This window comes from Cyprinus carpio, chromosome B9 (genome assembly GCF_018340385.1).
Source record: "Cyprinus carpio isolate SPL01 chromosome B9, ASM1834038v1, whole genome shotgun sequence".
In the NCBI taxonomy this organism is placed as follows: Eukaryota; Metazoa; Chordata; class Actinopteri; order Cypriniformes; family Cyprinidae; genus Cyprinus; species Cyprinus carpio.
Genome location: NC_056605.1, coordinates 23,864,767 through 23,891,141, shown reverse-complemented (window position 1 = coordinate 23,891,141; position 26,375 = coordinate 23,864,767). Strand labels below are relative to the sequence as shown.

General features: G+C 39.6%; 4 protein-coding genes across 7 annotated transcripts; 1 reads left to right on the top strand and 3 right to left on the bottom strand.

The window, feature by feature from the left end:
• Positions 1–80: 80 nt before the first annotated feature.
• LOC109088803 (mitochondrial chaperone BCS1) lies at positions 81–10,767 on the bottom strand. Of its 3 annotated transcripts, none has more exons than XM_042731697.1 (8): positions 10,514–10,762; positions 9,973–10,427; positions 9,701–9,840; positions 9,358–9,552; positions 9,166–9,229; positions 8,316–8,488; positions 8,016–8,133; positions 7,259–7,648 (listed from the first exon to the last, which is right to left on the bottom strand). In XM_042731697.1, exons 2-8 carry the CDS (start codon positions 10,290–10,292, stop codon positions 7,609–7,611), a joined length of 1,050 nt encoding a protein of 349 aa, XP_042587631.1. In that variant the 5' UTR covers positions 10,293–10,427; positions 10,514–10,762; the 3' UTR covers positions 7,259–7,608. The 3 variants fall into 3 exon arrangements, with proteins under 3 accessions (XP_042587633.1, XP_042587631.1, XP_042587632.1); XM_042731698.1 differs by having other exon boundaries at positions 9,973–10,366; XM_042731699.1 differs by lacking the exons at positions 7,259–7,648; positions 8,016–8,133 and adding an exon at positions 81–170 and having other exon boundaries at positions 8,362–8,488; positions 9,973–10,767.
• LOC109088722 (sterol 26-hydroxylase, mitochondrial) lies at positions 2,555–6,634 on the bottom strand. The gene is made up of 9 exons (XM_042731696.1): positions 6,132–6,634; positions 5,648–5,838; positions 5,255–5,454; positions 4,014–4,211; positions 3,755–3,918; positions 3,503–3,669; positions 3,304–3,385; positions 3,020–3,220; positions 2,555–2,928 (listed from the first exon to the last, which is right to left on the bottom strand). The coding sequence occupies exons 1-9, from the start codon at positions 6,369–6,371 to the stop codon at positions 2,794–2,796; spliced, it is 1,578 nt and encodes a 525-aa protein (XP_042587630.1). The 5' UTR covers positions 6,372–6,634; the 3' UTR covers positions 2,555–2,793.
• LOC109088795 (zinc finger protein 142-like) lies at positions 10,766–19,071 on the top strand. 2 transcript variants are annotated; one of them, XM_042731692.1, is made up of 9 exons: positions 10,766–10,879; positions 10,987–11,038; positions 11,429–11,612; positions 12,878–13,012; positions 13,092–13,919; positions 14,471–14,648; positions 14,734–17,635; positions 17,743–17,848; positions 17,929–19,071. In XM_042731692.1, the coding sequence occupies exons 3-9, from the start codon at positions 11,537–11,539 to the stop codon at positions 18,381–18,383; spliced, it is 4,680 nt and encodes a 1,559-aa protein (XP_042587626.1). In that variant the 5' UTR covers positions 10,766–10,879; positions 10,987–11,038; positions 11,429–11,536; the 3' UTR covers positions 18,384–19,071. The 2 variants fall into 2 exon arrangements, with proteins under 2 accessions (XP_042587626.1, XP_042587627.1); XM_042731693.1 differs by lacking the exon at positions 10,766–10,879 and having other exon boundaries at positions 10,964–11,038.
• Positions 18,385–25,679, bottom strand: plcd4b (phospholipase C, delta 4b). Its single transcript, XM_042731694.1, has 16 exons — positions 25,522–25,679; positions 24,615–24,656; positions 24,370–24,528; positions 23,683–23,911; positions 23,377–23,506; positions 23,060–23,291; positions 22,360–22,561; positions 21,816–21,960; positions 21,534–21,677; positions 20,892–21,035; positions 20,638–20,791; positions 20,407–20,523; positions 20,060–20,238; positions 19,843–19,975; positions 19,474–19,623; positions 18,385–19,178 (listed from the first exon to the last, which is right to left on the bottom strand). Exons 2-16 carry the CDS (start codon positions 24,634–24,636, stop codon positions 19,090–19,092), a joined length of 2,229 nt encoding a protein of 742 aa, XP_042587628.1. The 5' UTR covers positions 24,637–24,656; positions 25,522–25,679; the 3' UTR covers positions 18,385–19,089.
• Positions 25,680–26,375: the final 696 nt, after the last annotated feature.

The following is a 26,375-nucleotide window of genomic DNA, read 5'->3' as shown; positions in this document are numbered from 1 at the left end:
ACAGAAGAACGTACGCTGCTTGCTTTTTCCAAAAATGGTGCTACAGTGATCACAATGTGATTGGAATTACATTATATTATAAACACAGCGAGAATTCAGAAGCGCTGCAGGCTGTGAGACATACTCTCTGTGGGCAGCAGCTCCCGGCTGACGAAGGCTGCATCCACGTCCTCTAGCAGGATGATGCTTTGCTGTGGAGCGACACTCAGCAGGTGGTTGAGGCGATCGTCAGACAGGCTACAGTCATAGTTTAAGGGTAGAGCTAGGCAGGGGTGTCCAACCTCAGTAAGGGCCACTGTCCTGCAGAATTTAGCTCCAACATGCCTCAACACACCTGCCTGGAAGTTTCTAGTATGCCTAGTAAAACCTTGATTAACTGATTCAGGTATGTTTAATTGGGGTTGGAGCTAAATTCTGCTAGACACCGGACCTCCAAAAAAAGGTTTGGACAACCCTGGGTTAGGGTAGGGGAATAGAAAAATACAGTTTGTCCAGTATAAAAACCATTATTGTCACACCCATGGACATTTTGTTGTGCTTTTATCCCCCATGTGCTCAGTGTGACTCAGTTTTTCCCCGTGTTTGATTTGATTAGTTCCTAGGTGATTAGTTTACACTCCCTAATTGGAGTATGCAGTTGAATTCAGCCAGCTCCCCGTTCTAATGGCATTCGACGACGTCACGCTGAACTCACTGTTCTGGATTGGGGCTAATCACCATCGCCCCGTTGACTTCCCAGAATCCACTGGACTGAGCTGGAGGGGGGCCACTCCAGACCCAGGGCCCAGCCCACATTCACCAATCTGCACGGAGCCCAAGTCTACCGTGGATGGAGAGCCAATGCCCGTCACAATCAATGAGCCATTGCAGAGAAGAGCAACAGAGCTGGAGATCGTCCTGGAGCCCGAGCCTCTCGGAGCATCGGATCAGGTGTGTGTGCCGGCAACAGTGCTCACCACAAGGGAGATGGATATGGACAGCGAGAGCTCTGAGGGGAGCTCTGCCCACTGCACATGGCTGATGGTGAGCCGAGCTCAGGGGACTCTATCTTAGATTTATATGCAGACATGCCTTGTCTTCACCCACCATCATCTTCCATCTGTCCCATCTTGACCACTGAGGTTGTGTTTGAACTGTCTTTCTGCCCTGAACTATCTGACGGTGTGATAACGACCACGGAGGTCGTTCCCCTTTTACTGGTGCTCCTGATGCTGGGAGTGGCCTTGTGGTGTGTGTGGGCAGCACACACCATTTCTAAGCCCCCGGATAATCCTGAACTCCTGTCCAGCCTCCCTCTCCCACCACCTCTGCACCAGTCCTCACCATCCACCCTATGCTTACCCTCGGCCCACCATCTGTGCGATGGGATCACCACGGGTCTGCCAGTCTCCATCAGCATCATGGCTGGAGGATCTCTTGTCTCCGCCTCCAGCTTCTGTGTCCCGGACTCCACCTTGGCCCTTCAACCTACCGCCTCCACCAAGGCAGTCCACCAGCTCCGCCGGGCTCCCTCGCCCCTCCGGCTCTGCCTTGGCCATCTGCTGCCTTGGGACACTTCTCTGGCTACACCTTGTCCCTCTGTCCCTCTGGCTCTGTCAGGCTCCTCCTGCCCTCTGGCTCCACCTTGGTCTTCTGTCGATCCGGCTCCACCGCTGCCTTCCAGATTCCCACCTCCACCTCGGTTGCCATAGCCATCTGCTCCACCTTGGCCCTCCGGATCCTCTGCGTCACCCTGGCTTTCCGTCTCCGCCTCGGGCTCCTCTCCCATCTGCTCTGTCGTCATCGGTCACTCCACCGTAGTTCGCCTTCATGGCTGCGGCCTGGGTCCCGTCTGGCTCCCCCTGCTCCAAGTCTGTCCTGTCTTCTCCCTGGCTCCTCTCTCCGTCTTCTCCACCCTGGATATTATCTACCTGCCCTCCTGCCAGCCCTTTGCCATCCCCTGTCACCATCCCATATCCACTCCTTTGTCCTCCTTAGTCCACCTCCGTCCCTCCATTTGTTGTTCCTGTGGAAAGAGGTTGCGCCTTCCAGGAGGGGGGTGAACTGTCACACTCATGGAGGTTTTCTTGTGCTTTCATCCCCCATGTGCTCAGTGTGACCCAGTTTTTCCCCGTGTTTGATTTGATTAGTTAGTTCACTTGTGTCTTGTTTATCATCCTCACCTGTCTGCCCCTCATTAACAACCCTATTTTAGTTGGAGTCTGTTCTGTTTGCCTGTGTGCATGTTTTATAGACCACATTCCATGGCAATTATGTCTAGGGAATGTCCCCATAAAACATGGAAACCAGTGTATGTGTGTGTGTGTGTGAGAGTATTTGTCAAAGGTGATATTTTAGTAATTTCATTAGTCATTAATTTGCTACATAGTTCCATTTGTTAAACTTCAATCAGCTGCGTTAAGATATTTATCTGTTGTGGTGATAAATTATAAATTTTCACAATTCCCCTTCCACTAATACTAAACAATTACAAAAAAGGAGACTTTGGATTCATTAAAAAGTTTAATTGATTTTTAAGTTCATATAATACATTAATATATATCAGCATTTTAAAATACAATTCACAACAATTTAATGGAAAGAGATATACAAAACTGTGTGGGGAAAAAAGCTGTATTTTTCACAGCGTTATACAGGGTCCTTTATAACTGCATATCCCAAAGCACAACAGAAATATATCCAGACAGAGGTAAAATAGTTGACATCTTCATATGACTCACACTAGCTGATAATTTTCATATATGTACACTACAAAGGCAGCTTATATCTTGCTGAAATTGTGGTATTCTTTAGCTACAGATCAGAAGATGCCTTCTTTCTCTCCACAAAGTGGAGGTTCACCTGTCTGTCTGGCACAAGCACTGTGCGATTGAGTGACTGAACCTCACCCACAGTTGGGTCTGGTCGGATTTCAAACAACTTGATTAGCTGGAATGAAAATATAAATTGTGCTTTTTAATTGTTTAATGTAATATAACTGTTTGTCACAAATTAAAAAATAAATGTCTGTCTTTCTTACCCTTGCCAAACCCAGATACAACTCCAGTTCAGCAATGCGACGGCCAACACAGCCTCTGACTCCAAAGCCAAATGGGATTGACCCAAATGGGTTGGGTCTCGTTCTGCCATCTCTGAGCCAGCGGTCAGGTTTGAACTTCCATGGCTCTGGGAAGACTTTCTCATCATGGCTGATTGCATAGTGGCACAGAGTGAATGTTGTCTGTTTAAAAAACAGCTGATTTAGTGATGTAAATTTCTGAACTGGCAACCATTTTTCATCCTAACAACATGGAAATGGTTTACCTTTTTAGGGAAAAAGTGTCCACCAATGACAACATCATTTTCTGCAATAAGACGAGAATTCATGGGCACCACAGGGTACATCCTGCACATCAATTATAATAACCACACTTATTCCAAACATTTGACCAGTAGTATATATGCCAAATGTATAGTATATGTCAAATGTTATTTTGACTCCTCAAGCATGTATTATATTAACCTTAATGCTTCTTTGATGACAGCTTTGAGGTAAGGCATGCTGTTCACTTCCTGTGCTGTTGGGATTCTGTCACCCTTCAAGACTCTGGTTACATCCTGATACAGAGCCTCTTGAGCTTCTGGATCTCTTGAGAGGAGATACAGCGCCCACAACATAGTGTTGGAGGTCTAGAACATGAAGAGGAACAAAATATCATTTCAAAACTCATACGTATTTGTTTAAATAGTCAAAGATACATTTAATGTCTCTTACTGTGTCCACTCCAGCCAACAGCAGCTCAGAAATACTTCCATAAACGTCTTTACTGCTCATCTTGACATTGGAAAGCAGGTAGGTGAGATACTCCCCATCAACCTCCTGATTTGCATCCACACGCTTCTGTATGGCCTCCATCTTCATGTCAATCATTTTTCTGGCTATAATCCATAAATACAATACATCATCAAACTGCAAAACATGCCTGTATCTCTTACAGTCTATCTGAAGAGGATGTTTGACCTATAAAGCTCACCGAATTTGAATATGCCATCCCAGCCATTAATGTACCACTGCCAAAATGGCAAGTAATTGCGAGTCCAGTTTGGCAGGAACACCACAGGCATGCTGTAGGTAAACATTTGTGCAATAGAATTAATGAAATCTTGTGTCTCGGCTGGAATCTCTTTCTCCAGGCAGCCAATGCGTGTCTCAAACAGAATGGATGAGATTCCTGAATGAGAAAAAGATTAGTAAAGAACTTCACAATTTTGTGAAAACTTCACAAAATATTGGTTGGCACACGTGATAAATTGGCATACACATTCATTATATTAATAATATAAAGACTATAATTTGTTTCATAAAATGGATGCATAGTCATGAATTTAGCCTTGGTAATATCTATGATATTTGTTTTATGGCTGATTACTGTTTTTTGATGCATTATTTCAACACTACTTCAGGGATCATATAGAATAAGGATGCCACTTAGTGAATGTTTTCAATGAAATAACTCAATAATAATAAAACAATAATAATAACTCTTTCAATACTTTAAACTATTTTATTATGTTATAATACCTCCATAATATGTCCATAGTATTTTAATATGTAGGCAAATGTTTAATAAAAACAATAATCCCTACAAGGACAAACTGCATTATGAATATCTGTGATCAGCAAGATTTTGTCGAAACAAATCAATAATTCCATTCAGCAAGGATGAATTAAATTAATCAGAAGTGACACTAAATACATTTAGGTAACACTTTAGTATAGGGATCAACTTTCACTATTAACTAGTTGCTTATTAGCATGCCTTATTATTAACATATTGGCTATTTATTAGTACTTATATTCTGCATGAACACATTCTACATCCCTAATCCTACCAAATACCTAAATTTAACACCTATCTTACTATTAATGAGCAGCAAATTAGGAGTTTATTGAGGCAAAAGTCAGAATTAATGGTTTGTTAATAGCGAGAATCGGACCTTAAAATAAAATGTGACTGACATTTATAATGATACAAAAGATTTGTAACGTTCTATTCCAAATACATGCTATACCTTTTAAATTTTGAAACAAAAAATTATACATGTAGTTTTTTTTTAAGCAATTATTTAATATAGTAGTGTCAGTTTGGCTCCTAATTATCCTCATGGGAACATGTAGCTATTAAGGGCATTGTGTCAAGCCAGTTACACCCTTGGGAATCTGTAAGAAGAAAGTGATTTTATCTCATTTCAAGTGCTTATGGAAAGGAAATACCTTCAAGGGAGAAGCGATAAAGCTCATTGGTCATGTTAGAGACCAGATCACCAGTGGGGCTCATCTCCCGCAGAGAGTAAATCCGTTTGATGAAGTCTGTGACCACCGCATTGACCACATCTCCATACTGCACTGAGTCCTTTGGATGCAGCATGCGTTTGTTCAGCACTGTCCGCAGTCTGTACCATTTCTCTCCTTCTCTGTTAAAGAACATAATATTGTCTTTTCAGAAGGCCCACAATAAGAGTTCATAAGCTTACATAAACATCACACGACTACATGAGCCAAATGCACATTGGCTTTATAAAATCTCCAGACATGACTAGTCTTACATAATGTATAGGTTACAAAACAAACCTCTGTTACAGCAACAACTGTATCAAATGTTTTTACTCTGTGAAAGGGCCATAGCCGATGTCTTTCATGTCACGGTACTCTGTCCACAAAGTCATGTCTCCTCTGGAAGGAAACTTCTCATCTTTTCTAAGGAGTTCCTCCAGTAAGTCCACACTGTTTACTGAAATGGCTTGAAAGTTTCCAGCATTCACTTTGTACAAAGGGCCATAAAGCTGTTTTTCATATATCTGAGATGAGAGATGAAAAAACAAGTGGTGAAGAACAAAGAAGATGTGCTAGTGAAGAAATATCTGGCTGATTTTGAGATAAATTGCCATGTATCTTTAAATTGTTTCCAGAGCAACAAATAAACAGACTGAGAGCACAACTAATAGACTAAATTATTTAAAAGTGTTCAATTATACAAGTAAAAAAGTAAATTATAAAAGTAAAAACAGTGACAGTCTGAATACATAAAGGGAGGCATTAATCATTTACAGTCACATGATAAGCAATCTATAGCTGTGGTATCTCTCTGTACCTGCAGCTCATGCATGCGATTCAGGTACCGTTTAAAGAGCAGTCTGTACATCATCCCAAAGGTTTTGATCTCTGGGAGGTCAGCCACAGTCTTGAGCTTCCCGTGGCTGTCCTGGACAGTGACAGAAGCAGCAGCATTACCTACTGCCCCTCTCCTGACGTCTGTGGCCACTGTCATGGGCCTCAGAAAACTGAATCCGATCCTTCTTTCTGCAGAGCTCACTGCAAAACGAACAGCCATTATGGAAGCAGGGAGAAGAGTGAGGCAAAACACCGATACTGTTTCACATGGGAGGGAGAGGGAGGTGGGGCAAAGCCTCTCTAGTTAACCCTTCACTATCTGCTGTAATTTAATACTGTGTGTGGATTTTTGTTTTTGAAGGTGAAACACCATTATCATGCACATAATGATACTGTAAGAATACGGCCATCAACTGGAACATTTTCTCCACTTTAAAAATGTCATCATTTACTCAGCCTCATGTTGTTTCCAAGACTTTGTCTTTCCTCTGTGGAACACAAAAGCTGCTCTTTTTCATGCAATGAAAGTGAATGTTGACCCTGTCTTCATACTGTTTTGGAAAACAATAGTGTGAACATTCTGCTAATTTTCTCCTTATGTGTTACATCCAAAGCAATACGATCAGGCAGGTTTAAAATTACATTAAGGCTGAGGAAAGAATGACATTTTGGGTGAACTATCCCTTTAACATTCACCTTTCTTCCAATTCCTACAGGGAATAGTGAACAAATGCAAACAAAAGATGTTGAACCTTTTCAGAATCACAAACCTGTATTTAAAATGGCTGTTTTCCTTGAAAGAGATTTGCTGTTTAGTACTTTTTTTTCTATCAATCACCTAAAAATATTAGATAATGTATATAATATTGATGTTATGGACAACAACAATAACAACATAAATAGCTCTGAGCTAAGTAAATGTTATATCCCACTTTTACAGACATGATTCAGTATACACAAAGCAAATCTCAGGAGAACCGTAATATACCGGTCATTTCTGCAAATGAAACACATGACTGTAAACAATGAGACAGACAATTAGTGCATGCTAAAAAGTGCATCTGTTGTTGCATCCAATAACAGTAACAACAGAATAAAAAAAACAAATTTTTCACAATTTTTTGGGATTTTATTATTCAAGTATGTGAAAAGCCTTCATCCAGGTGTAAATTCATTAATTCTGTTTCTCACTCGCCTGTTGGCTCAGTCTGCATCATACAAAAGTCTGTATTGTCTGTGTAGTCTTCACTCTTTCATCTCTGCAATGTTTTTGATGGAGCCAGCCGGGTCTGTCTTGTAGAGCATGAAGTGTCCTTGCACCTGAGCGGCGCTGAGCTCTGTGTGTGCTGTCAGCGCTTGCTCGGCGAACCGCTCAGCCTCAGCGGCAGACTCCTGAGGGTAAAACCTCCGGAACATCTGAGTCAGCTGCCAGTGACAGCAGTGGCCCACATACTGCTTCAGATCAACACGGCCAGGTCGAACAAGAGCCGGATCAAGCTTCAGCACACAGAGGAGAAAAAAAAGAGAAAGGGGAGAAAAGAAAACAAGACCATGTTATAACAAGAATAAACACAGGCGTTCATGACTATTGGGTACTTGCTTAAACATATAAAATATATTTTACGTATTAAATATATATTAATATTGAATTAATATATTAAATATCAAATATAATAGACATTTCTATAAATATTAAATTATCTGCTAAAATCTGCTTATCACTATCTTAAACAAAAGTTTATTACCACTAATCTTCGTTATGTTAATAGAGGCAAAAGGGCAAGACAACAAGGATTTTGCATTCCAACGTTCATCAAAACAAAAAAGAAATGCACAATGAACAAGCTGCAGTATTGAGCTTTACCTCTCAATGAAATTAGTTGTCATGAACACAATTCGGGCCTCTGAAGATGCCACTCCATCCAGAGCATTCAGAAGTCCACTGAAAGTGAGTCTTCCCATGCCCTGATAGGCCAGTGGATCTGTGAAAACACATGGCAAGGAAGAATAAATGAGATCAACAAGAGTAGAAATAATCCATGGTGCTGTTAATGCCATGGCTAGAGACCAGACTATTATTATAATTAAACACATGTGATTGGAATTACATTATATTCCAAACAGACAGTGAGAATTCAGAAGCACTGCAGGCTGTGAGACATACTCTCTGTAGGCAGCAGCTCCCGGCTGACAAAGGCTGCATCCACGTCCTCTAGCAGGATGATGCTTTGCTGTGGAGCGACACTCAGCAGGTGGTTGAGGCGATCGTCAGACAGGCTGCCGTCACTGAGACTCATCAGACAGATGCTGTAACCCAGCTCGCCTGCTAACGCAGTTCTGAAATAATATATAAAATTAGCAACATATACTATTGCATTTTGTCTAGTTTGTTCATGTATATTCACGGCAAGAACCAGTTAATACACAAGTCTGCATTTGACCTAGTAACAGATTATTAGAGTCAATAAATACATACATATATACATAATATTATAGGTATATGTAATACTGTTCATAACTTTGGGGTCTCTAAGATTTGTAATATTTTTAAATAGGTCTCTTATGCTCAGCAAGGCAAAAAAACAGTAATAATAGTAATGCTGTGAAATATTAATACTATTTAAAACAACGTTTATTTAAGCGATGGCAAAGCTGATTTTCAGCAGCCATTACTCCAGTCTTCAGTGTCACATGACCCTTTAGAAATCATTCTAATATGATGAATTGGTGTTCAAGTTTCTTATTACTATCATCTTTGTTCAAAACAGTTGAGCTGCTTAATTTTTTTTTGTTTGTCGAGACCATGATACATTTTTTCAAGGATCCTCTGATGAAGAGAAAGTTCAAAAGAATAGCATTTATTTGATACAGAGTATAAGAATAACACTTGGTCCACTGATATTTATTTTCATATTGTTGTAATTGTCTTCTCTGCACCAATCTACACTCTGTATACTTTATAAGACACTATTATTCATTGTAACATCAACTATATACAAAGCAACTGTGCTTACATGAAGCTGCTCTTTCCACAGCCTGGGGGTCCATACAGCAGATATCCCCTCCTATATGGAATGCCTGAATGAAACATATTCATCAACACAATTGGAATAAAAAAATTCTGGAATAAAAGATTTCACATTACATTAGAGGTTTGCAGGCATTTTTTCCCTAATATATGCACGTATGAAAAATGCTTTTTTCACCTCTGTCAGTGTACCACTTAGGATTGCCAATGAACTCCTTTACATCATCCACGATCCTCTCCGCCATGCCATTCTCCAGCACTACTGAAGACAGAGGGCGTCTTCGCCTTGGAAACCCGAACGGCCTCCACTCTGCTCCAAGTGCAGTGTACATCACAGTTCGGCCCTCCTCCTGCTTTAAAGCAAGTTCACGTGCTGCACGGACACAGAATCAATCATTAAGATGGCAAGATATTTCTGAAAAATTCAGCTGATGGTCTTTACTACTATACAGCACATGTGAAATTCACAGCAGGTGCTGACACAACACTGGATGAATAAAACAAAATCTAACTGCTCATACCTTCTTGAAGTATGTTGAAGAATATTTGGCGGTCTCTGCCCAGAGCAGTGAAGGTGACGGACTCCCAGGGCGTTCCGGTGTGCAAGTCCACCATCTGCTTTTCTCTGGTCCTCTCCACTCTGATCCACTTCCTGCCATACCTGAAAACACAACGCCTCAGTCAGAGACTTGGATAACTATGTGCTGGATTGATCTCTGAGAGAAAATCAAATCAGCAGCACACTGAATGTAAAATGCCCAAAGTAACAGATCACAATATATTCTGATCGTACCAAATGATGTGGTTGCCTGGACTCGGATGGAAGTCAAACTGTGTATGGACTCGTCCACTCTCATGCTGCATGTATGAGGTCTCCACACTCAGATGCTGGGTGTGTTTGGCATGTTTAGTGATCCAGCTTAAGAGCCAGTGATAACTTTTATCTCTGCTTGGGACCTCCAGTGTGATCATGTAGTTTCTTCTAAAGAAGATCATGCCGAACTGTGCCCCTTTTCTGGCAACTGCAAGTGCTGTGCCAATACCAACTAGTCCAAATCCTGCCCCAAAGTAAGGGTTGTCCTTCAGGGCTCCAATAAAATCTGACAGGGTCATGATGAAGGTGTCTCTTTAGGATCTCTTATTCAGTCAGGAAAAGCTTTGTTTGTCCATTCATTGCAACATGCAGCCTACATTCACAGCAGAGGAGGTGAAACCATTTTCATTTTAATTTTGATGAGAGCCTTGAGACTGATAAAACATTATGGCAAGCTGTCACTTATCGGGTCTATCTTTTTATTTAAATAAATGCAGATTTAAACAGTCTCTTTACTTACGGCAGAGGAAATATCACCCCGCATTTAGCTTAAAATAAAATACTTGAATAAAATGCAATAAAGCATTCCCTTTCTACAGTATCCCAGCGTTGTCTCTCATTGATGACTGATGAATCGAATCTTTTCCATGACCGATTCCATGAACCGATTCACAAATCAATCGTGTTTTAAATTCGCTTTGTTTTGAATCAGTTCTTTTAGACGAACTCTTCAAAAGAACCGATTCACTCAAATGAAATAAGCAAATCACATGGCGACCTCTGTGTTGTTTCCGTTGTTCAGGAAAATAGTTCCGTGCGAATTGTGTTTCACATTAATAGGTCCGTCGTGACTGTTTACGACGCAGTCGCGTTATGACACTTACAGGTATTCTTATAAATAACTGTCTGTAGATTTTGTGTATTTTAAAATTGACTATTCTCCACTATGCATTCTAAATTATGATGTCAGAATTAATTTTCCTCTTTGAACAGAAAAAATCTAGAAATGACGCCGCTTACATTGTTTCCATCCACACAAATGAAGGTAATTTCTTATTATATATTTTAAGTCATAAATAATGTGTATTAACATAATACAGTAATAATGCATTATAATTTTTATTCGTCTGTTGATGGTGACTATATTCGCGTTGTTTGCTTTAACTGAACACATCTGCTGTTCCTTGAGGATGCGTTGTTTTTTTGTTTATCAGAGCAAATGAAACACAAACCACCGCGCAGGAGGTCCAAAATTTGTTTAATAAAAACGCATTTTCTCCAACAAACCATGTTCATATAACATATAACGCACTGGATTAATTGCTTTATGTTCTTTATGTTAACAGACACTGATAAATCAGCTCATAAATCAAACTCAAGTCTTGTAATCCAGAAGAAGTCAGTTAATCACATTTTGATCTCTCTGGTGATGCAGAACAGTAGTGTTGTTGCCCTGGAAGCCAGAAACACTTCATGGTCCTGATGCTGTAATAGTCTGATTGTATCCCTCACTGACTGATGTCCCGTCCAGTTTGACCCAAACATGGACCAGCAAGAGCCTGGATGTGATGCAGAGCAACTCAAGCATGTGGAAAATAAAGTAGCAGATACAACAAAAGGTGAAATACAACAATACTTATAAAAAACATGTTTAATTAATTATATATTCAGTAAGACATTGTCCTTTGGCATGCATGGGTCTCTGGAATATTTGATTTCAATTGGTCAGTTGCTATATATATATATAAAATTTTCTCTATTTCATGTTGATGTTTAATTTTAGAAAATTGCTAAATTATTACAATTTACTATATGATTAACCATATTTAGACATTTTGATAATGGTTGTAGTAAATCAGTCAGGAACACTTTGCACAGTGTACATACTACAGAAAGCAGTATACTAGTATGCTATTCTGAACATTGTGGAGAAAAATAACTGGAGAGAAACTTAAGAGACTTGTCTGAACTTGTCTTGTGTTAATGGAAAATACCAACACATTTTCAGATTTTAAAAGTGAAGAGACACAGGGAGTTCAGGTGAGAAAACATGGGTTAAAAAAAAAAAAACAATCCAAAGTTCATGAACCCACCCTGCTTTGCCCCCAGCTTCCATGTGATTGGCCAAGGTGACATCGTTGGACCAGACATCAAACTGCCACTTCCTTAATCCCAGCACCCCGCAGTGGACTCGCCCGCTGTGTATACCCACACGCATGTTAACGTTGACGCCGGTGACTTCCCTCACCAACCTGGAGCACAGAGACAAAAAAAAAAAAAAAAAAAAAAAAAAAAATAACCTTAGATATACCTGTTGTTAATTCAGTTAATCATAACACATGAACAATATACTAATATACTAACAATATACTCTAAAGTTGATATTAAACTTCCAGTTTTACTTGTCAGAACTGTAAATGAGTTTAAAACTGCTAAACCTTCATGGTGTCTGCTATCAACTGAAATGAGAAGAGTGTCTTCATAGAAATAAAATAAAATAAAATAAAATAAACAAAGCAAAACAAGAAAACAAAACACAAAAAGATCTCATAATGGACTGAACGTTAATACACATTAAGACATTAATATTCCGCACAATAAGACTGTAGGAACGATGAAATGTTTCTTCCCCCTTTAAGTTTCATTCAGTTGATGCCGAGGTAGTTTTTTAATATGTGGGGATATGATCATTTTCTTCTAATGGTTGGTTTCTCTTTGCTAACTCTCACTTTTTCAGTGTGACAATTATAACAGTATTGACACATCTCAAGTCACACCCTGAAATGCACCTTTCATGTCAAGTTTCATGTTTATTTGTACTTGTGTTTTACAGCTTTGACAGCTTGCAGATAATTAGAAGTGTATTATTTTCTTTCTGTTATAGCTTTGTCTCAGTCGAAGGGGACGGATATGGCTGTGCAACCTAGAAGCAAGAAAAGTGTATCCAAAAAATGTAAAGCATCAACAAAAAAGGGGGGAAAATGTACTACCATTAGCCAAGAAAAGCCTTTATCTAAAGGTAAATATCACAAATGCCAAGAGATGTTTTAATTAAAATAATTGTAATCCCAGGTTTGACCTATGGCATCTTTCTGCAGATCTCTCTGTTGCAGAGGGCACCGAACACATGTTTCGCACCCACATCTGCTCTGAATGCAGACGCTGCTTCAAGACACGCTCCCATTTGATAGAACACATGCGTATTCATTTTCCCGACCCCAGTCTGCAATGTCCAACCTGTAAACACTTCTTCACCAGCAAGAGTAAGCTACGCATCCACATGCTAAGAGAGACAGGACAGAAACTGCACCGCTGTCATCTATGTGAGTATAGAGCGGTGGAACGTAACTCTCTGCGACGACACCTTACCAGCGTGCATGGGCATCAAGAAGATGATGCTCCACATGGAGAGGTGTTTAAGTGCCCAACTTGCCAAAAGACTTTCAGTCAGAGTCAGGCATTAAAGAGCCACATGAAGTCTCACAATAAGACACTAAATGGACAGCCGTTGCTTTGCTTCAATAAAGGCTGCTCATTTCAGTCTACAGAAAAGAAGCAGCTTCAAAAGCATGTGTTAGATGCTCACCAAATTGATGCCGTCGAGTGCCGTCATCATGCCTGCGGCGCCTTCTTCGGGAGCCTGGAAGACATGGAGAAACATTTCCGCACACATCAGGCTTATCACTGCCCCCACTGCGACTTCTCATGCTCAAGTAAGAGCCTTTTTCAGCAGCACAAAAGACAAGGACATCCAGGGAATCAAGAACTGAACTGTGGCTTCTGCCCTTTCTCAACCCTCAACCCTGTAGAGTTCGATCAACATGTTGGTCACTTTCATGCCAGTGAGAAAACACACCACTGCTCACAGTGCAGCTTTGTAACAGCTCACAAAAGAGTCCTGAAAAGACACATGCTGATGCATACTGGTAAGATATTGAGTTGTTCTAATAAGTGTTTATAGGTATAATTCACTCAAAAATGAATGTTCGGTCATCATTTTTTTTTCTTTTTGTTATTTCAGCCCTGTATTATTTTTATTTTATTTTATTTTTTTCATGAAAAAATCTAAATTGGATCATGATTGGTGTATATATACATGTCTAAAAATCTTCTCAAAAACAACAAAAGTAGTCCATACAACCTGTGTGATATATTCCAAGTATTGTGATATAATACAGGTTTAGGTATCTTTCCCTCTGCTGTAACTCTCAAATTCCATGTAGTGAGTACAAAGCTATAGTTAAGCTGTAGCAAACTTGAGTATAGCAAGTCCTTAAGTATAAATCACCATCTGTCTTCATTCTTTGGAAAAGAGCAGGTTGGACATCTTTGCTTGCATTGAACAGAGGAAAGAAAATTATATAGTGTTTTTAAATAACATAACAGTAAATGATGACAAAATAAAAATTTTTGAATTAACTATTCCTTCAGAATTGCTCATTGGCCATTAATAGATGGATAACATTTGTATTTACAGGTGAAAAGCCCCACAAATGTAGACTATGTGACTTCAGATGTCGTGATGAGACTTACCTTTCAAAGCACATGCTGACGCACTCTAATGACAAACAGCACATGTGCTCAGAATGTGGATATGTTACTAAATGGAAACACTACCTCAGTGTCCACATGCGTAAACATGCAGGAGATCTAAGGTACAGTACGTACCTTGACTGAAATTAAAATATGATAATAAAAAGAACCATTTCTGTTTACTGACCTGCCTCTCATCTCTCTCAGGTACAAATGTAATCAGTGTCCATATCGTTGCCATCGCATCGACCAGTTGAACAGCCATAAACTCCGTCATCAGGAAAAATCCTTGATCTGTGAGGTGTGTGCATACTCCTGCAAGAGAAAGACTGAACTGCGCAGCCATATGCAGCTCAAGCACTCCACAAATGCAGATCCACAACCTCCTGTTTACCAGTGCAAGTTTTGCCCTTACACAACAAAGTACCGGCAAGCCCTGCATAGCCACGAAAACTGCAGGCACACCCGGACACGTGTGTTCCGCTGCGCACTCTGCCGCTACACCACATTTAGCAACACCAGCCTCTTCCTGCACAAAAAGAAATCCCATGGATATGTGCCTGGAGATGTGGGATGGCTTGAGAAATATGCAGAGAAAGAAAAAGAGCAAAGCTCTGCAGATTTGACACACAACTTTTTCTCCAAAACCACAGTACCTCAGACTTCAAATTCAGAATATAGGGAAGAAACGGTTACTACAAAGGAGTCTAATAGGACTATAGATGATTCAAAAGGTATGTCTTTAAATGATAATGAGAATGATGCAATAGCTGCCACCATTGGACGACCTGAGGAAATGACTTTAGTACAGCAGGCCAGTCTTGATATTGAGTCTGAAAGAGAAGAGGCAAGTAATCTTTCTGAAGGACATTCAGCTGATGAAGAACAGTGTGGCTCCCCACTTTTTGCTTCCCAAACCAGCCAGAGTAGCTCACAAATGGTACTTACCGAGACGGTAAATATACAAGACACTGCATTTGATTTTGAATCTCACACATTGCATACAGTCCACCAGAACTTCCCACAACTATCAGCTGATGATGATGATGATGATGATAATGCAGCTTACTGTGAAGATCCAAGTGACTCTGAAGACCTGGCACCAGTGACAGAAACTGAAAGGAGCACAGAGGGTCTCCATCAGGAGAAATGTGTAGAGGCCTCAGCTACTGAGACTCGTTTGCAAGTCATGAGAAAACAGGATAAAGAGCAGGCTGAAGCCCTTGTACTAGAGGGCAGGGTGCAGATGCTTGTCGTCCAGACACGGGACAGTATGTATCAGTGTAGCCGCTGCTCCTATGTGACCAGAAAGCAGGCAGCATTAATCCGGCACTGCAAGTCGTCCTGCCAGGTCATGAAGGCTGGACTACGCTGCCAGGACTGCGGCATGCGGTTTAAACAGCAGCGTGCTTTGAACACACACCTCCAGAAGTGCCGGTCACTGCAGAGGCGCAGAAAGAAATTTGGTTTTACTAGCACTGTAGGTACATCAGGGAGTTGTGTAGGTAGTTTAGGGAGTGATGCATCTATACAGGAACAAAGTGCAGCTCTTAAATCAGGATCCCTCACAACGCATCCTGAACTTGTTGATATCACTGATTCTACAGATTCAAGAGTACAAGTTTCAGCTGAACCTGAAGGCTCACTGTCTCCTTCCATAACTGCTGTAGTAAATGAGACTAATTCACTGACAGGCACAACCAAAGGAGGGCAGGCAACTGTCGAGAGTAGAAACAAGCTAGCAGAAGAGGAGTTGGTAAATGATGAGATCTCTGGGTATACTGAAGATGATGGTAGGTATACTTGCAGAAAATGTCCTTTCTCATCTGTTAGGAAAGTCACGGTAGATCGCCATTGTGCAACATGCTGCGGAAGCACCCATAAGGTACATCTAGCTGAAACAGGAGAGCAATTTGAGCAAGAGGATAATCCTAGTGACTCAGACCATGATCAGGAGGAAGATGGGGCAAATGACTCAGAAAGAGATTCAGGAGAAGAAGAGACCCCTCAAAACCCCAAACCTCGATTCTCATGTCCTAACTGTCCTTTTCTTTGCCACCAAAAGAGAGCTCTAGCAAGTCATCAGATAAAGGGCTGTTTAAAACCAGGTGAAAAACAGTGTCCACAGTGTTCATTTGTTGCCAAATCGGAAAAATCTCTCAACCATCATATCCTAGGTCACAAGAACGACAAGAAGGTTACTAGAGGTAAAATATCCGGAAACCTGCAGTGCAATCTTTGCTCCTTCACGTGCAAGCAAGAGTGTTGCCTGACACAGCATGTTGCTGTGAAGCACGAGGGAGTCCGTCCTCACCAATGCCGCTTCTGTTCATTTAGCACAGTCCGTGGGTACCGCTTGGAGGCCCATGAGTCCATGCACACAGGTGTTGGGCGGCATAGCTGTAAACTCTGTGGCCAAACTTTTGGCACCACGTCCAGACTACGTTTGCACCATCAACGCATTCATGACAAACAGGCAACGCACTTCTGTTCACTTTGTGACTACAGAGCTTATAACCTCAACGACATCAACCGCCACAACTTGAGCTGCCACACTGGTGATCTTAGCTACCATTGCAGCCAATGCAATGCACGTTTCAGCTCCGAAGTTGCCCTGAGGCAGCACTCAAACCGAGCACATCCAGATGCGAGCAGCTTGTCTTGCACTCAGTGCAACTTCACCTGCAGCAGCCATGCTGCTCTCAAAGTGCATTTGCAGCATGAACATTCAGAAATCAAGATGAAGGATCCTCAAAATGGTACAAAAAAACAAAGCAAGATATCCATCACCCATCAATGCTTGGTTTGTTCCTTCAGCACCCATAAAAAACTCCTGCTGGTCCAGCACATGTTAGATGAGCATGAAGATGGACCAGCAGAGGAGAAAACTCTGAAGTGTGATGTCTGTGGTTTCTCTTGCACCCACCAAGTGGTGTTTGACCAACATGTGCGGTCACATGGAGGAACCTGCCTCTTTAAGTGCACTGAATGTGAGTTTTCCACCAGGAACAAACAGAAGATCACTTGGCACATTCGAATCCATACAGGAGAGAAACCTTACAAGTGTGAGAAGTGCAGTTATGCATGTGCTGATCCTTCAAGACTAAAGGTATGAAGAGCTATTATCCAAGATATTGATTGATTGGTTTGGGTATTTGGTTTTTGATGTCCAGTTCTGTTGTTGCTTCCAATTTAGTTAATCTCTCTCTATTTTAGTATCATATGAGGATTCACATGGAGGAACGCAAGTATCTCTGCCCAGAATGTGGCTACAAATGCAAATGGGTCAACCAGCTGAAGTATCACATGACAAAACATACAGGTAGCTATGTATGTGCTATATAGTCTTTCGCTAAATGTAAAATTCCTGCACATCTTGATGTTTATCCTTCTTTCCAACAGGCGCTAAACCGTACGCGTGTGAGGACTGCGAGTATCGCACTAACCGCGCTGACGCACTGCGCATCCACCGGGAGACACGCCACAGAGACGTGCGTTCCTTTATATGCGAGAAATGCGGAAAGGCTTTCAAGACGCGCTTCCTCCTCAAAACACACCAGAGAAAGCACAGCGAGGAGCGACCTTGTGTGTGCTCCATATGCCAAAGAGCATTCCGCTGGCCTGCGGGTCTCCGCCATCATTACCTGTCCCACACCAATCAGCTGCCATTTTATTGTCTCCACTGCCCATACCGGGCCAAACAGAAATTTCAGGTTGTGAAGCATCTTCAGAGACATCACCCAGACTTGCCTGTCCAAGATGGTGTGGGTAAAGACCAAGAGGCCTCTAGTATGGGTACACAAAGGACCTGGATTAGGGAAGAGGAAGAAAGACAAGAAAATGGGGGGGACATGTAGCTGTGTTTCTGTATGCATTTAATTGACATTCCTTCATCTTTTGAAAGTATTACATATAATCATAACCCTCATTCAAGCCACAATGAACAAACATTTTTACAATATATTTATTCCTATTTATTCCTTTAAATGGCATTTTCCATTTCCATTCCAAACAATATTTACCTGGGCAAGTACACACATAATAAGAGTAATTTACTTTGAACACTTGCTTTTGGGTTATTTATAAAAGGCACTTAACCATGCTCAGCTACATTAATTCAGATAATGTACAACCTTAGGGATGCATTCTACCCTGACTATATAACCTTAAAAAAATGCATTTGATTTTTTATTAACAGTACACTCAGTATTGCATAGATGAACAACTAAAAATAAAATGAGCTTTTACCAAAAAAGGCTTTAATGCACTGTTCTTGGAGGTCTATTTTGACAACAAGGCAGTATTAACACCATGCAGCTATACAGTACTATAGAGGTAGTCTTAAAAATAATGCTAGTTGCTATACTTTTTTGTTTTAATAGAAGGATTAGTGTTTAAATAATGTTTTGGTTGTTCAAGTGATTGCCAGCATTTGTATTTTGATGCAAAGCACAAGATAAAATGTTTCTCTACCTTTTTACAGCAAACTACAGATTTGTCAGAGAAATATTCAAGCATTGTAAATAAAGCTACTAGAATTGTGAACATTGTGAACACCTATAATTACTGCTCTGTGATTTTGATATGAACATAGATGGAGGATGGATGGATACTCATTCCATCTTTGGACAACAGATGCACATGGCGATATCCTGTAAAAAAAAAAGCTTTTTGTTATTTGCAAGAAAGCCAATTAATTTTCAATGATTTTAGAGTATAGGCCTAAAGACACTGGGTCTCATACACTAATAATAATACTAGTATTACAAATAATTTAATATGTTTCAACTGGTTCTACATTTTTATCTTAAATTAAAAAATATAGAAAGTGCAGGCTTATTGATGGATGAGGATTTCTGTGTAGAAACATTCATACGCAGGATGTGGTAGCATGGTCATTGAATATAAGACCCAGCTTTTTAAACTTCTATATTATTATAGGCCTACCTGGTTGAATACTGGTAAAAGGTATAGTGTATTGCCCTATGAAGTCATTCCTTGATGCTTTATCATAATCTTCAACTACAAAACGCACCAGTGCCAGCTCAGGGGTGTGGATTGTGAACTGCAATGTTTCATTCCAAAGTGGGTTGAATCCTGTCCAGATGAAAAAAGTAGGAAAATCACTGCAAACAGCAGGACATAAATAGGATTCCTATGGTTTGTAAATTAGGTAAACTTGTCATCTTAACAGGTCATGTCTATTTCCACATTATTAAAGTTACAAACACAAACTGTATTATGCACAATTTCCATTAGTCTCTCTTGTAGTAACTTGGCAAACACCATTTAATCCAGTCCAGTTAATTTCCTCACCATTGTTGTCAATGTGTTTGGTCTCCTGTTTGGCTTGATCCAAAGGAACGCCAAAAATTTCCACCCTTACCAGGGGGTCTACAATGAACCATGCTTTTTGCTTTACTTTAGGGAGCTGTTGTCCACTAATAACCTAAAAAGAGATGAAAACAGAAAGAATCAACAAATAAAATCTCGAAAATAAACTTGCAGAGGGAACACAAACATTGTTCAATACCTTAACATAGAAGAGTAGAGGGTGGTAATCATCACGTTTCTCAGGATTTTCAGGATTAAAGAGTCTCTCTCTTTTGCAAAGGATCTCAGGTTTTAGGATGTAGCCACTGCAGCCATTCTGAGTAAACAACCCATCATTAAGATCCATTTCCATCCCTGCCGTCTGGAAGTTTAATGCCACTATGAATCAAAAGCACATTAAAGTAAATACACTGGCCACTTTACAACACATTAGCTGTGTTTCTCTGTTCCTCTTTACATAGAGTGTTTTTATGTCTGCCATGCTCACATTCTTCCACTTTGTAGCACTGACATAATGGTGTGTAATACAATATCTACCATACTAACCAATCTGGCATCCCATGTTCCACATGTCTACTGGACAGTAATTTGATGAATCCGTCCTCATTCCACTTGGATACACTCTTGTCAGCTGCCTGGTGTTATGTAGCACAAAATCTGAACCTAACAAAAAAAAAAAAAAAAGAGAATTCCACAGAAAAAAATTACAGCATAGAAGTTTGGAATAATATGAGGTTAAAATATATCCAAACTATCCTTTTAAAAAGAATTTCTAACCTGCTTCTTTTGAATATTTACGGGCTTTAGACTCGGAGAAGGATGACATCTCATTAGGCTTAGCAGAGGTGCGGGAATGCTCAAAGCTGTGGAAATGTACACTCTTACAGAATATTAGGTCTGAGAGCTCCTTGCATAGATTTTGCTGCAATTTCTACATGGGGCAAAAGCAAACAATCAAAAACGATGTTGAACAAAGGGGTGGAAAACACTGACTGACCTTTTCCTCAGTTTCTCAATATTTCCACTGGTACCTTGCCATTTGTTGGCGGACTCTCGGTTACTGGACTGTCCTTATTCATTTCTGCTGCCTCGTCCTCGTCACTGACTTCACCTGTGGGGTTCTCTGACTCGTTTTCAAACTTCTTCCCTTTTAACAAGATTTTCCTTTTAAGTGCCTGAAAGAAATGACGCAACAAATAGACCTGCTTGACATTCCTAATAATATATTATTATATAATATAGAATTTTTAACAATTTAGAAATAAAATGTATAAACGCTTAGGTCTGAAGTGAAAATGTTTGCATGTTTCTAATTTATTAAAAAAAATCAATAAAAATTATATCATCTGCATAACAATCGAAGTAAGAAGCTGCCAAATTTGCATTGTACAAACATTATTTTTATTTTGAGATTTAAATGAGAAAATGCCAACTCAATTTGGACTTTTGGACCCCACAGTATTAACAGATATTTAAAAAATCTATATCCTATGATAGGTGATATGAACTTGTTGTCTTTATACATGACCATTAATAGTTAATAAATGTACCATGACTATAAGACAATAAAATATTTTAAGATCCATGGCAGTCATCTATGTTTTTTCAAAAAGAAGTCATTAAGAGCAGATAAGTTAAGTGCACCACTATCTATAACTCACTGAAGAGCTCACCTCTGGGGAGGGCAGTTCGCTGGAGTCTGCTGTGTTCGTGAATAGCATATCACCCAGAATGTCTCTGAAATATCGAGCCATGACTTCCTGTTGCTCTATGCTGCAGTGGTTTTCAATAGACACAATGAGTGGATACTCAGATGCCTAAAAGTAGGAAAGATGATAAGATTAATACATCTGGAAACATTATATACCATTAATAGACATTAATATCAATAACACACACAACAAAGTAAATAGTTATTAATAGATATTTATATTGATTTTTGAAATATAGATCACCTTGAAGGCATAATTTGCTATGGTAGTAATCACATCTTTGAGAAGAATCTTAGATGTCAGTGTGTGTCCATGATAAACTACCGGCTCCCCATTCGATCCATTCCAGCAGTCCACCTCTACACACCTGCAGCCTCGTTTCAGTGCCCTTCAGAGGTTCAATAAGCACAGATAGCACAAATAAACCACCACTGTCACGAACACAAAGAACAAACTGTGATGACCTTTAATTCGGCCTGTCGTTCCATACCACAAGAGGTAAAAGAGACATTCAATCTTCATTTCTAATGTATGTTTTTGTGATTTAAATTTGTGTTACAAAAATAATTTTTATGTAACATAGTTGGATAAAATGCTCTATTTGATCAACATCTCACAGCTAGGCGGTTTCAAATTCTATTATTCACCAGAAATATTATTACATGCATATGAGATGTTACTACTTAACATGCTCTTAAAATCCTTTTCCGCAAAAGATACAATTAAAGATCTGTGAAATCAAGTAGGTAGACTCATGGCTGTATTACCATAAACAGGCAGAACTCACTGGATGTAGGCCTCAACGCTGCTTGGTCCTTTTAGCTGGTCCTCCATCAGATAAGTGTTGTGTGATGAGGAGATGTAATAGTGGGCCAGAGGTTGGCTCATGTCCTGAAAAAGGTCCTGCCGCTCTGGATTGAAGATGGATCCCTCAGGAGACGTCAGGTACATAAGGAACCCATCGACTGACATCATGTGGTTCATTCTGGCTGTACCATATGACAAAATGAAACATCTGTTCAATCTTCAATCATTACTTAATAAATGTCATGAGTAAAGGACCATTTCACTGTTACCCATGCAGCAATCTAGATTAAGTACTCAACTACTCCATTATTAAAAGAACATCCAAACAGGTGAATAAAATCATTTTTCAATGAAATTATTAACTCTCAACTCTTATATCTAAAGCAAGGGTATTCAACAGGGAGTATATGATCCCTAAAGGGTCTACCATTTACTGCTTAAAAAAAAAAAAAAAACATTTTTGAGACTAAGAAAATATAATTTAAAAAAATAAATGAATTAAGCTATATAAACACTATATTAAGCTAACTCTAAGCAAAGCAAAAGTTATTGTGCCTACCACATTAAAATGTACAAATAAAATTGATCAGAATTAATTAGTTATAAATTATATATTCATACATATATCACAAAAATTATAACTGAAGAGTGTAGTATAGTTGTTGATGGAGGATCATTACCTGTGTCTGAAGGCTCATAGCGATCGATCAGCTGAAGGGCATGTTCATAACTGCCCTCCCCCTCTAGCTGCTCCTCTCTCAGGAACTCCTCCAGATCACACTGGGATAGACTCTGTCCATCACTGGAATAATCCTGGAATAAATCCAGCACCTCTGCTCTCTCAGTAAGCATTTTATAAAACTCCACAAACTCCTGATCCTCCAGGGTTTCTGATTTAGACTTATCTGCCATCTGTGAGAAAACGTCAACAAATGACAATGAGGTACAACACAGTGAAAATTTATGATCCAAAATCACATAAGCCACTCATAATTACTTTAAAAAGACTGGATGCATGCTCTTCATTCATGTCCACGTTCATCATTTTCAGTAATTTTTTTGCCTCCTTAAAATTAATTCTGCCATCCTTGTTTAGATCTGCTTTCGAAAACCAGTCTGAGATCCATCTGAGTGGAATGGTTTAGGTTGATAATTTAAGTTGATAGTGAACAGCTGGACTTCACTTCATCTGTCTATCTGTCTATCTGTCTGTCTGTCTGTCTGTCTATCCATCCATTTAACTTTTTCTTGATATTTTAACATTTAAAAGGGGCAGAAATTAAGATTTTCTTAACAAGGATACTGGTCAAGTTTGGTGCTCTCATCCATGTTCTCCATGTTCTCCATGAGGGCTCCGATGCCCTGAATCCAGGCCTGAGCTTCCTTTGTTGATTCAGCCACCAGGTCCAGGTTTCCTCTACGGCCGCGAAACACCAGAGTGAAACAGCGGTCAGCGGGAAACTCATCTGCCACACTAAGGAGCGCCTCAGACTGATGTCCCGCACGAACAGCCTCCACATCACTGATGGAGACTGAAAAAAATGCAGAAACAATATAAGCTTTTGTTTTTGTTTAGACTACTTCTTCCTACAGTTTTCAAAAAATGTGAACTAGTGCTTGAAAAGGCAAGATTCATTATTATTAATTCTTCATGCTTTCTATTGTTCATAGGGAAGCTCTGGACTTCCAACTACTACTACTAGACCTACTTCCCTGACCTACTTATAGTACTCACCACAAATACCACTAATATACTACATTTGGATTTAATTCAAAATTACCTTGAAGTGCAATCAATAACTGCTGATACTTCAAGACCTTTATTTTCTATGCAATTGCTAATGGATTCATCACAAATAAGACGTTTTGTTTTGGCAGTCCATGCATATTTTCTTAAATAAGTCATTTTATCCCATCTTCGATCATTTTTTTTGCACTAATGTGATTACTGAAGCATTTAAACAAAAACATCAGCTCATTAAGTGCGTACAGGTAGAATAAGAGTTTATTGCCCAGCTGGATTTATATGCAATAGTCTTGCAGTCCTCCTGAAGTTTGTAGTGCCGCTGACGCTTCCACGTACGAGACTTCACTTTGCGCAGAAACATGCCTGCTTTCATGGCTTCAAGGTTTTGATGACCCTGTTCACCTGTCAGAGAACGAGAAATGGCCTTTAGCAATATTCAGAAACACCAAGCTTATTTTAAACACAAACACACACACAGGATGACTTACAGCATGTTTGAGGGGATTCCATTTTCTATTACTTCACCTTTTCTGCAGACACAAATGAACATTAATGTATCACCATCTCATAAAAAAATCAAATTTCAGTCTATAGATGCTAAAGACCTGGTGCTCACATGTGGTTTGAGGTAGTGATAGTAGCTTCTTGATGGGACAACGTCACAATATATTGGGAAGGGAAGTACTGAATAATAGTGAACTGGTACTGTATTATTGTATTATGTTATTGACAGCTGGAGGTTGTCCGAGTTGTACGTGCTCAGTTAGATTAGTCAGCTAAATCAGATTAGTACTGTAGTAAGATGTAGTAAAATAGATTAGTAAGATGTATTCGTATTGAGAATTTCAGGCTGATTGCGTAACCATTGTAGCCTATTTTACAATGGGGAGACAACTTTCTAGTTAATTTCTCCAAAGGAAAAACATATCAGGCAGAAGTAAAGCAGTGCAGTCAGGCGAGTCATGAGTCATGGCTAAATACGTCTCAGAGATCCACAAGATCCTGTGCTGGCATCATCGTTATGTTCTGTAATGTCCCAAGTGGATAAAGCAGAATCTAATTTTGCGCTTTCCTGCCATTATTTGAGGTTAAATAAATGGATATTGTAAAGCATTACCAGAATTCACTTTGATTTGAACCCATAAATGAGGCCATTAGCCAAAAATATATAAAAAAATCTTCTAAATGTGCCTTTACACAATCCTAAAATATTGCAGTAGTTACAGAGTCTTAGTGCAAATGAAGACCATATTACGCTCTAATGGGAGCCCCTTATAATAGTAAATGCTGACAAAGTAATGTTGTAAACACACAGCAAATAGAGACTGGAGAGGGCTGCAGACTAAAGCAAAATACTGAAGAGTGACACAGAAAAAGAGGATAAAGAGAACTCACCAGATTAAAGGACGTCTGTTAAACTGACATCTGGTGGAACTGAAAGAGCGACTCGGGGAGGATGGGCTCTGCTGTCTTTGGCTACTGCTGCATGTGAAGGACTGTGAAAACAAAGCTGCAGTCCAGGCTCCTTCCACTGTGATGCATAGCCGGCCTCACCCCTTCCTCTGCCTCATTCCTTCCTAGACACTCCCACTTTTCCTTTTCCCCCCCTGCCTTATTAGGTGCAATAGTCTGTGCGTTTGCTGCTGCAAAAATTACAGCAAAAACAATTATCATAAAAAATAATTCAACATTAAATACAGAAAAATTAGAAACAGTCTACGTTATAAACAATTTTACACCACATAAAATATTAAAAGTCTACATATAATATTACACAAAAGAAACAATTTGTACAATGTACATTACAATAAATAAATAAATTATAGAATTATAAAAAGACAGAATTATGCACAATATGTGAGGGACACTCCCTTGACAGTTTATTTCTAGAATGTCAGTCCATACTTGAATTATAAACCTATTTAGACAGCCAAGCATACTAAATCAGCAGGATGTACAGAATGGGGAAGTCTTTACCAAGCAAAATACATTTACATATATATTTACATAAATTCATGTGGCAGAAGTGACTTACAAATGAGAAAAGATACAAATACAAGCAAAGCTTGGAAATGCTGTCAAAACTAAACCTGCTGCAAAACATTCTGGTTTAAAAACACTTAGATCAACATCTTGACTGAAAATAGCTTTGTTGTTGTTGTTGAGCAGAGAGCTAATATCGCCAGAGCAATTCAAAACCATCAGGACATATAAGCAAAATATCATAATGCTGAGTGTACATATTTAAA